The sequence below is a fragment of the Symphalangus syndactylus genome, chromosome 10 (assembly GCF_028878055.3).
Source record: "Symphalangus syndactylus isolate Jambi chromosome 10, NHGRI_mSymSyn1-v2.1_pri, whole genome shotgun sequence".
Classification (NCBI taxonomy): Eukaryota; Metazoa; Chordata; class Mammalia; order Primates; family Hylobatidae; genus Symphalangus; species Symphalangus syndactylus.
In genome coordinates this window covers 88,558,678-88,570,101 of record NC_072432.2, presented here as the reverse complement: position 1 = coordinate 88,570,101, position 11,424 = coordinate 88,558,678, and the positions used below count along the sequence as shown (strand labels likewise).

The 11,424-nt window shown below is 50.3% G+C and overlaps 1 protein-coding gene across 10 annotated transcripts in view; it reads right to left on the bottom strand.

Annotated features, from left to right (window-relative positions):
• Positions 1-858: 858 nt before the first annotated feature.
• The window catches only part of GALNT6 (polypeptide N-acetylgalactosaminyltransferase 6), a 40,249-nt gene continuing 29,683 nt past the window's right edge, over positions 859-11,424 (bottom strand). For all 10 annotated transcript variants that reach the window (XM_063610549.1, XM_063610548.1, XM_063610543.1 and 7 more), the window contains 6 exons: positions 9,647-9,764; positions 8,063-8,263; positions 7,078-7,209; positions 6,297-6,398; positions 4,803-4,955; positions 859-3,493 (listed from right to left, as the gene is read on the bottom strand). In XM_063610549.1, the coding sequence (XP_063466619.1) occupies positions 3,380-3,493; positions 4,803-4,955; positions 6,297-6,398; positions 7,078-7,209; positions 8,063-8,263; positions 9,647-9,764 (820 nt within the window). In that variant the 3' untranslated portion in view covers positions 859-3,379. The remainder of the gene's footprint in view (positions 3,494-4,802; positions 4,956-6,296; positions 6,399-7,077; positions 7,210-8,062; positions 8,264-9,646; positions 9,765-11,424) is intronic.

Genomic DNA, 11,424 nt, shown 5'->3' with positions numbered 1-11,424 from the left:
GGTGAAACCCCGTCTCTACTAAAAATACAAAAAAATTATCCGGGCGTAGTGGCGGGCACTTGTAGTCCCAGCTACTTGGAGAGGCTGAGGCAGGAGAATGGCGTGAACCCGGGAGGCGGCGCTTGCAGTGAGCCGAGATTGCGCCACTGCACTCCAGCCTGGGCGATAGAGCGAGACTCTGTCTCAAAAAAAAAAAAAAAAAAAAACCAGAAGAAATAAAGTAAATACAATCAGCCTGGATAACATTCATCTTTATACCAACATAGTCATAACATTAATTTCTTTTTGAATGGAGCAAGAGCCCCGTGAAGGCTAAAGTGCCTAGGGCCCCTGAAATTCATGATACAACTCTGATCTTCCAGCTTCTACACCCATCACTCCCTCACCCCAATGTCCTCTGGGTTTCTCAGACCCACTGGGGCCACATGTCCTCTGTGGCTTTGCTCCTGCCAGGCTGCTGCCTGTGTGACAACTCTGCTTATTGAGCCCTTCCCACCTGAGGACTCATCTTCCGAGGTCTTAGGTCAAACATTGCCATCTTTGTGAGGATGGCACACTTACCTGATTCCCTAAGTGGAAGGAATTGCTCCTTCTAACTCATCCAGCACCTCTTGGAGCATCTCCAGGCTTGCCATGATTTGCTTACATTTAGCGTGTGAGTTCCATGGGGACAGGACCTCGTTTCACGTCTCATGTCTCCACGTGCTTGACACAATACACAGGCTAGATTTAGGGCCAGAGAGCATTTGGGAACACGAGACAGTGGCCGTAACAACTTTTCAGATGTGTGTGGTTCTTCATAGCCCAAATCAACTGATTCAGCTAAGGGACAACGCAGGTAAGAGAACACAACGCGAGTTTCCTTGACCAATGCCAGAAAACCTTTATTTCCACTGAGACCTCATCCAATTCTCTTCTTTCCGGGAACTTTTTCCCTTCCCTACTCCAGGTCATACCCTGGCCACTCTCTCCTTTCCTTTTGGCTGGCCTACCCCAGAATGTCTCCTCTGTAGGGTCCAGAAGGCTCTCAGGGATGTAGGAGGCCTCCTGCAGGGTTGAGTTGCATGGGAACAAGAGACAGCTGTGGTCCCATAGCACCCTCATCTGGTGACATCCTGCTACTCACAGTCAAAAGAAGCCTTCCCAGATGAAATTGTAGTCCTCTGCACAGCCATGCTCTTCTTCCGGCAAAAGAGCCATGTGCAGTTGGGTCTGCTCCCCATGGGGGCTTGATGTGGGCCCAGCAGTGGATCAGCCTTCCAGACACACTCAACCCTGCACACTCTTCCTGCCGCCTCAGGCTTTCCAGGACCCTCCCGAGCCTTATCAGAGTCCTTACCCTCAGGGCTACTGATACCTTGCTGGGTGACCTTGGACAGATTCACTTACCTGGACTCAGTTTCATAATATGAAAATGATAGGGTTGGGCTACGTGATTTTCACGTTGTGCTTCCAGACCATTAGAAGTTAGGGGCTGGAAGGCATTGCCTGTCCCTCTCTCAATTTCACTCATGCTACTTTGTTTTTTTTAAATCTACCTTTTGTATGGGGCTTAGAAAAAAGGGTTCTGGGATGAACTTGAGAATCACTGGCTCCAGGAGCTTTCTTTTAACACTAACATCCCAGGATTCCTAAATGTGCCCTCTCCACAACGGCTACCTGGCCCTGTTTTTCCTTTTTTTTGGAGATGGAGTTTCGCTCTTGTTGCCTAGGCTGGCGTGCGGTGGCGCGATCTTGGCTCACTGCAACCTCCACCTCCCAGATTTAAGCAATTCTTCTGCCTCAGCCTCTCGAGTAGCTGGGATTACAGGTGTGTGCCACCAGGCCTGGCTAACTTTTATATTTTTAGTAGAGATGGAGTTTTACTATGTTGGCCAGGCTGGTCTCGAATTCCTGACCTCAGGTTATCCCCCCTGCTCGGCCTCCCAGAGTGTTGAGATTACAGGCATGAGCCACCGTGCCTGGCCCTGGCTGTTTTCCTATGCTCTGTGGAGGCCAGCCAGCTAGAAATGATCAGAATGGAGGAACAGGGAACGAGAAGGCTGGTGGCAAGCAGTCTAGTGTTCTTGTGGTGCAGTGGAAGGAGCCCTGGCTCAGCATTGAAGAACGAGCCTCAGTCTTGGCTCCAGCCATCTGCTAGCTAAGGGACTATAGACAAGCCCCTTTACCTGCATCTCAGTTTTCGTATCTGTAAAATGGGCACAGTGGTTTGTGTCCTGTCTTTCTCACAGGATTATTGTGCAGATAAAGTAGGATAAAGGACACCTGTCAGGGAGATGTCTGTAAACAGTTCTACAGACTTCAGGTAATAGCAAGGGAGGATCTCTTAGACCTCTGATCCGTCTGTTAGAATATACTTTTTTTTTTTTTTTTTTTTTCCCTGAGATGGAGTTTCGCTCTTGTTGCTCAGGCTGGGGTGCAATGGTGCTGTCTTGGCTCACTGCAACCTCTGCCTCCCGGGTTCAAGTGATTCTCCTGCCTCAGCCTCCCAAGTAGCTGGGACTGCAGGTGCGTGTCATCATGCCCAGCTAATTTTTGTACTTTTAGTAGAGATGGAGTTTCATCATGTAGTCCAGGCTAGTCTCAAACTTCTGACCTCAGGTGATCCACCTGCCTTGGCCTCCCAAAGTGCTAGGATTACAGGTGTGAGCCACTGTGCCTGGCCAGAATATATCATTTCACTGGACTCTGCAGGTACTTTGGATGATCAAGGAATTAGGATATGGCTATAGAAGTACTTTTCTTCTTCTTTTTTGTTTTTTTTGAGACAGAGTCTCACCTGTTGCCCAGGCTGGAGTGCAGTGACACAATCAAGGCTCACTGTAGCTTCAACCTCTGGGGAACAAGCAATCCTCCCACTTCAGCCTTCTGAGTAGCTGTGACTACAGGCGTAAGCCACCATGCCCAGCATTTTTTTTTTGCGGGGGGGGGGGAGGGTGGGCGTAGAGATGGGCTCCTCACTATGTTGCTCAGGCTGGTCTTGAACTCTTGGGCTCAAGCCATTCTCCCACCTTGTCTTCCCAAAGTGCTAGGATTTCAGGCATAAGCCACTGTGCCCAGCCTGAAGTACTTTTCTTGAGCTCAGCATTGCTGCTCTGAACCCTCCCCCAGCTGCCTTCCCTACTTTGGAAGCCACTGTTTCTAGAACAGGAAAACGCTAGGCTAAATATATGTCCTAATGGTCTCTTCTGTCGGTGTGAAGGGAAGAAAATGGGCCCAATGTTGCTGCAAGGAGTAGGAAGGTCCTGCCTTTGCCACCCAGTGGGTTTAGAAATCCATCTTTACGGCCTCCAGAGAAGCTGGTGATCAGGTTCCCAGACATCAGCAATGCTGTTCCCTGAGGAGCTTGTGGGGGCTCTCTCTGGGGATGATCTGGGTCCTAGACAAAGAGCCACAACTGATGGGGGTCATTGGGATTGCAGGGGGCCATGGCTGGGTTTTTGTCCTGGGATGTCAGGCAGGTACCAGATCCTGAGTTCCTGATGAGCTGATCCTAAAAGATGACAAAGCAAAAGGTCAATCTGGGCCACAGACCTCTAACAGTGCTACCGGGGACAATGCGTTGGGGTACAATTGATAAAAGCCAAGGGAACTCCACAAGGCACAAAGAAGACACTTCCCCATTCCTTTCCTGCCCTCTCATGAGACACATTCCTGAGTTCCCACCTCTATCTGGTGCCAAATCCCCGTCCCCAGCTTCAGCGTGAGTGGATGAAATAGTGAAAGACAAGACCATGGGCTGAGAGAAAAATGCTTTCAGGGCCTCCCCCACCCCCAGATGGCCAGGCTCAAAGACCCAGGGCCACTGCTCCACCTCCAATTTTCTGCCTTGGATTATGTTTAGACTGGTCCCTTCCCTGCAGCCTCCAGGTTAGGTTCCTCTTTCCTAAGCTGGGGTGGAGTAGGGAGGCTCACTCGGGGTGCTGGCTTGAGCTCAGCATGGTGGCGGTTACAGGGCATATCCTGGAGCAGTGTGGTGTAATGGAAAGAGCCCGTGCTTTCAATCAGACCCATCTGGGGCTAAATCCCAGGCCTGCCATTTACTAGTGGTGGGTCTTGGGCCAGTCACAGACGTGCTGGACTTCCTCCGGCTCCAGCTCATCTGTAGAAACAGTGACTATTCCTGCTTGGAAAGAGCCTCTGAAAGATTAACTGGACCCAGGTATGTGAGTGCCTAGCTTTGAGCCTAGGACACAGAGGACAAGCAGGAACTATAAATGACTCTTCACCTTCTTCTAATTGGGTTCAGCCTAAAAATGCTTCAACCATGGCAGAGCTAGCCACGAACCATAACCTCTCACCCCATTTTTACATCAGTCATCACCAAATACCCTTTAAGCCTCAAGAACCCTGCCTGTGGCCACGCCCACACTCACCTACCTTCTACATTGCTCTACTCCACCCCATGGCGTCTCAGGAAGAAAATGATGAAAATATAGAGGGGCCGATGTGGCCTCAAGTTCTTTTTTTATTTTTTATTTTTCCCAAGATGGAGTCTTGCTCTGTCATCCAGGCGCTGGAGTGCAATGGCACGATCTCAGCTCACTGCAACCTCCGCCTCCCGGGTTCAGGCAATTTTCCTGCCTCAGCTTCCTGAGTAGCTGGGATTACAGGTGCCGACCACCATGTCCAGCTAATTTTTGTGTTATTAGTAGAGATGGGGTTTCACCATGTTGGCCAGGTGGTCTCAAACTCCTGACCTTGTGATCCACCCACCTCGGCCTAAGTGCTGGGATTACAGGTGTGAGCCACTGCACCTGGCCTCAAGTTCTTGATTCTGAGCTTTCTGGACACTGACTCACCTGGGCCAATTCCCATTCCTCGTCCTTGGGGACCTGGCTATTCTTGCCAGTGAAGTGACAGCTCCTAAGGCCCAGAGCACCCTTGCTGACATGTAGACACAGCTGCTTTGCGATGTTGTGGCGAAGGTCCCTCTGAGTTGTGTACTCAAAGTACTGGAAATCAAGACAAGAGAAGCAGGTGGAGAGTTCACCCCCAGCCTTCCAAAGCCACCTGCCCTGAGCTGTCAACCATGCATGGTCTCCTGGGGAGGAGAGTGAATGTGAGGCCATGCCAAGACTTTACTCATTTATGTGCTGCCTTCAGGATTGTTACCATATCAGGGTTATACTGGAATTATATATATATATATTTAATTCTTTTTTATGAGATGGGGTCTTGTTATGTTGCTCAAGCTGGTCTCAAACTCCTGAGCTCAAGTGATCCTCCCACCTTGGCCTCCCAAAGTGCTGGGATTACAGATGTGAGCCACTGTGCCCGACCAGTATATTTTCTTTCTCTCTCTTTTTTTTTTTTTTTTTTTTTGAGGCAGGGTCTTGCTCTGTTGCTTAAGCTAGAGTGTGGCGGCATGATCATAGCTCACTGCCACCTTGAATTCCTTTGTTCAAGCAATCCTCCATGTCCGCTTCCTGAGTAGCTGAGACTGCAGGCGTGTGGCACTACACTCGGCTAATTTTTTAAAAATTTTTTATAGAAATGGGGTGTCTTGCTATGTTGCCCAGACAGGTCTCAAACTCCTAGGCTCATGTGATCCACCTGCCTCACCCTCCCAAAGTGCTGGGATTACAGGTGTGAGCCACTGTTCTTAATCACATTTCCTTTAAATTAGATTAAAATTAAATTTAACTTAGCCTCATTTTAAGTAACATCCGTGAAATCATGTGATATGCTTGTTCTATTTTTGCTAATACATTACTATTAAAATAAAAAATGTTCTCCAATGCACCACCAGAAATCATCTTGCAGGCCAGTGGTATAGGAAACGGCTCTAGAATGACTGTCTTCACCTGCATATGCCAGTGGGCTTGTTTAGTGGCCCACACCACTCCTTTCCCCGCTCCAGCTCTGTTTTCAGTGCCTCTCACTTACTAGTGCTGGGCACCTAATTTTGGGGTCACTGCAAGGTGGTAGGATCAGAGTGGTAGCTTCTGGGCAGAGGATGCATTGATGATAGAAGTTGAGTGTAGGTGATGGGATGTGCTCAAAAATTTTCCACCCTCACCTCTAAATATCCCCCAGCAGCTAGCCTCCTCAAGCCTCCTCCGATGAACAACCCTCCCTCCTATCCCCTTCTCACGCCCAGCACCAATGCCTCGTTCTCTCCGGATGTCCCTTATTCAGACCTTGTGTGTGTTATGCCTTCTTCTCCGACTGGAAGCTTCCTGAGGGCAGGGATGGTATCTTCTCCCTCCCAGTCCTCAGGAAAGGACTCTTTAGGGTAGAGAAAAGGAGCCGGTGAGGAGAGGAGATGCTCCAGAGTTGGGTGGGCTGCATACCTGGTTGCCGCCAAGGCCGTGGCAGGAGTACATGATGAGGGGCTTCCCCCCGCGGTTGTTCTCGCCCACATCCAGGCATTGGTTGGTGCCGAGGTTCTTGATCTGCAGAAGGGTGAGCAGAGAGGGGAAGCAGGATGGCACAGTCAGGAGGTTCCTCAGGTGTGATATGGGGCCCCACTGGAACAAATTCCAGTCAACTGCAACACATCTGCGTGGCTGGATTTCCCCCATCATTTCTCTCCTCTGTGCGCTAACCCACATGCCTGGAGCTAACAGCAAAGTGAGCTGCAGAGCCCCAGAGGCTGGAAAGGGCAGGACTGAACCCCTCTGTGGGGCAGGCAGGGAACCTCCCAGGACGCCAGGTCCCTGGAAGAAGCCCTCAGCACGTGGGAGTTTCCTTACAAGCAGTGGTTCTCATATGTGAGCCCTGGACCATCAGCATCACCTGGAGACTCATGAGAAATGCAAGTTTTCAGATCTCCCCTGAGTCCTTCTGAAGCAGGAACTCTGGGGATGGGCCCTAGCATTTTACCGTGCCTTCCTGGTGATTCTGATGCATGCTAATGTTTCAGGACCACTGCTTGTGGGTTGTTTTGCCCTTTATAAGGTTTTTTGCTATCTCTAGAAGCCCCAACGTGGCCTCTCAGTCCTCCTCTTGGATAAAGGAGGGTGCAGGGTAAAAGTTAATTCTTGTTAGTCATCCATCTGTGGGGTCAGTGGTCTTGAACTTCTCCAAGGGGTGCTGTGGTGATGGGCAGGCAGGTTGGTTCTCAAGACTTACGGCACCATAGAAGGTGGGCGTCAGGTCAGGAACAAACATCTCTGGGTAGACATTGTGCAGGTACCAGGAAAAGTTGTGACAGTGCAGTTGTTCCCTCAGCTGCAGTCGTTCCGAAATGTCACCGAAGGATTTCTGTCAACCAAGCCAGCCTCCTAAGGATCAGTTCCACCAGCTTTTTTTTTTTTTTTTTTAAGAGGGATTCTCACTCTGTTGCCCAGGCTGGAGTGCAGTGGCGCAATCTCGGCTCACTGCAACCTTCCCCTCCTGGGTTCAAGTGATTCACCTGCCTCAGCCTCCTGAGTAGCTCGGACTACAGTCGTGCAACACCACGCCCGATTAATTTTTTACTTTTAGTAGAGATGGGCTTTCACCATGTTGGCCAGGCTGGTCTCATACCCCTGACCTTAGGTGATCCGCCCGCCTCGGCATCCCAAAGTGCTGGAATTACAGGCGTGAGCCACCACACCCAGCCAGTTCCACCAGTCTTTGACCTTCCTGTCTGGGCTGAAGTACTGCAGATAGCATGGAGCACCTGGGGCTACTGTCTCTCATGTTCATTCCCACTCAGGACCTGTTAAAGCTACTGGCCCAGCCTCACATCCAATTGCAAACACCCCGCCTTAGCTTTGGAGTCCCCTGCTTATCGGTCCATCTCCTGTGACTCCCCAGACAATCATGTCCCACTCCCCAATGCCGAGGCTCTCAGAGCCATTCCTCCTGTAAGAGGCTTTTCCCCCAAATCTCCTTTCCCTCCCTTCCCCTGTGAAGGGATGCAGAGACTCTATGCCTAGGGACAACATTCTCTAGCTTTCGAAACCTACGTGCCTTGTGGCCTTCTCCTGGGCTCTAGCTCACAGGGCCCTGAGCATGAAGGGAGGCGCCAGGTGGTAGAGATGAGGTGGGTCCCAGCCATTAGGCCCGTGAACAGGGTCTGGGGGCCATACTTCTCTTCATCTAAACCTCTCCGAGAACCATTTCCTCTCACCTCTTGGGCCATCTTTGCTGCCTGCAGATTTCTCCTATAGAAAATCTTCTTGTAGCTGTCCATCCAGACCTCCGCCAGGCGCACTTGATTGCGAGCAATGACACTAGTGCCCTTGGGGAAGGTGTGGGGGCTCTTGGTCCGGAACACGTGGCCTACGACAGAGCAGGGGATGATCTCCAGCTGGCCCCCACACTGCCACACCTGATGTAAGTGGAGACAGGACGAGGCCTTCAGCGGGCTAGGTGAGACAGTCTCCCCATAAGCAGCTCTATTCTATTTCAGGGCAGCAGACCCCAGGTCCAAGGACTTGGGCAAATGCTGCTGTCTCTCCCTGGAAAAAAGGATACTGACCAGGCTTCTTCCTAGGCCATGACTACACAATCCCAGGCTTTCTGATGTTGGTTCACTCTGACTTAAGCACAGGGAGACTGCAGCGTCCTGTGTTTACCAGGGCCCACTTTAGGGAAAAGCCTGCTGGTTAATTTTTGTTACCTGTGCCTGTATACCTACTCTGAGCTCTGATTACTTGGCTTTTTGACCTGGAAATGTGAGTTTATCAGCTCGCTCAGGTGATAAAAACCAGAGCATCAGTCTGTTAATAGCAAGGATAGTTGGCTGCTAGGTGGCTAGTGGTAGTCACCTGGGCCCTTAGCACACTGGCTGCCTAGGAGGGTGAACAGAGGTCAGAGGCTCATGGAGGAGCCTAGGATTGGGCCACTGGGAGTTGGGGTGACTGGCAGGTGACCCTTTTCTATGCTGGTGGGCTGACTGAAGACATCCCTCCCACTGGTTTCTTCTCTTGGGTTTTAGGTGAGAAAGTATGTTGTTACTCATTTTAGTGTGGCAGCAACAGAAATACATCATCGTTATAGTAACAGCAGGCATCAATTATGTGCTTAATACGCATCAGGCACCGTGAGAGGTGACTTCATAAATGAGCTCATCTACTTACTAATTACTTTTCCATGGCATGGAGATTTGTGTGGGTTTCATGGAGAGGTGATCCTTTCTTCCTGACCTAATTCTGATTTGCCTAATTCCTGGAATCTCTCAGAGTTCTGGGGTCCACCAGAGTTGGGGCCACCATCTTCTCTGACTGTTATGAAGGGCTTATTGAGCATAGGTAGGGAAACTTCAAAGGTTACCAGGGCATGTGTCCTTTGAACTGGGAAGGGGAGCCTGATTTTTCCAGAAAAAGGATGATGACTGGTTACTGATCTGTTTTTTTTCTCTAGCCCTAATTGTGAACATACTAACCTGTTTCTATCTTCACCCTAACCCTTTCCCACAGACATCGCACAAGAGTCCCCAGTCACCAGATGTCCAGTCCTCATTACCCCTATTATTCCTTCCCTCTGAGAAGTTTTGCCCAGTAGTTTGTTTTGAGCTGTCCAAGCTGATTGCCCAAGCCCTACTGCCATGGACAGGGGAAGCAGAAAAGAGGCAGAGCCACATTGGGAAATAGCCACCCTTTCTAGTTCAGTTCCAGATGGGATGTCCCTGATGCCACCTCTGCCTGAGAGATGTTTCTCAAGCTGTCCCCTGGGATGTTGTGGTTCCCCCCAAAGCCCTCTTCACTCTCACCCGGAAGGACATTTCCACGTTCTCCCCTCCCCAGATCTCCATCTGATTATCATAGGTACCGATGTGCTCAAAGTAGGACTTGGAGATGGAGAAGAGGCCACCAGCAAACGTCGGGGATCTGGAGAGACAGAGGGAGAAGCGTGTGCATCTTCTGGGAGAGGAGGAGCGGAGCCTGGCAGGGAAAGCTGTTTGTGGACTCCCTTCCTAACCTACTTCCCTCTCCTTTCCTCTTTCTCAGGACGTGCAGCCCCTCATCCACTAACTCACTCATCATTTAGCTTTTACTATGTCCTCTTCCCCTTCTAGGACCAGGTCAAGGAAATATGTACTTATCCTTTAAAAGGCATTCATTCATTTGTTCAACCTAGGATGCACGTAACACTGGCCACCAGGGCCCGTGCTACATGATGGACACACAGAACGGGGAAAGACAGATCCTATTCCCCCAGAGCTCAATCTAGTCACAGAGGTTAAAGCTACCATTAGTTACTTTTTGGCAGCAACGTGCCTGGAGCCTAGGAGATACTCAACTTTCAGAAGCTGTGTGAAATTGTTTTTGAAAATAGGCAAGATTCAAACCATGAATGAATGAATGAATGAATGAATATTATCAGCTGGGCTGACTCCATTCTGTTTCAGGGGCCCTGCCCTTCAGGGACTATTAAGCCACAGTTTTAGTAGGTGCCTAGCCCTGGTGATTTACACTGCTTGAGAAACTGTAGATTTGGCGAGAAGTTGCCAGTTGCTTTTAACAGAGAAAGCTGATAAGAGGTGCTCCTGGAAACGGTGGAAAGTCAGGTGAGATCAAGCTCAATTTGGGCTATAGGGAACATTTAGAAGGTTATAAAAAGATGCTGGCTTTCAGGCACAGACAGGGAGGTGTGGACTCAAGATAAGATAAATTGACAAAAACATCTAATTCCTAGAATTTAGATACCAGGTTGCTTCTAAGAGGGACTGGGCTAAGCATTAGGGTATCCAAGCGGACCCGGGGAAGTATAAGCAAGATGGAATGCTGGGGTGGGGGCAGGGGAGACTGGGCAGGAGCACAATCATCAGCTGTTGGCTTCTGTGTGGGCCAGCCTGGCATGGCTAGGCCTTTGCTGCCCTCAGTGGGCGGCTTCATGTGGTACAACCAAGCAGAAAGATATGGAAACCCCTGTAACCCCAGAACCTATCCAGGTGCCTTACACACAGCTGGGGCCCAATCACTGTTCATTCGGCTGATCCATCAAGGTGACTACACAGGAAAGTGACCCTGGTGTTACCCTGTGGTTGTGCTTGTCTCCCCAAAGTTGGCTCCTGCAGCCACTTTCTGGAAGGAATTTCAGTTGGGAAACCCTCTGAAATAGCTGGCTTCCTATCACTTTGGAAGAGGCTCTGGCCTCTCCCAGGGGTCTTAAACCAGTCCAAGTAGCACCCTGAGAGGCTCAGAGAGTGCTGGAACTGCAGAGGAGCACTTGGAAGCCAACCTGCTTCCTCCGCCACAGGCCCTTTGAGAGGTCTTCCAGACCGAGAAGTCACTGATGGATTAGCCATGAGGACAAACCCTGCATGGGAAGCTTCACTGTAAATTCACAATCACAGGCAACCTCTAGTAAACACCCTGTATGTCCTGGCCTACCCCTAGGATCCCCCAGGTCCTCTGCCTCTCCTCTTAGGCTCTGGTTGGCTTGAGATGGGAGGCCGGGAGGGGACTGTCAGCAATCCTGCTGGGGTGGGACTGCTAAGTGAGGAGGCTAGGCAAGCCATGCTACCGGGGCATGTGGGCCAAGGAG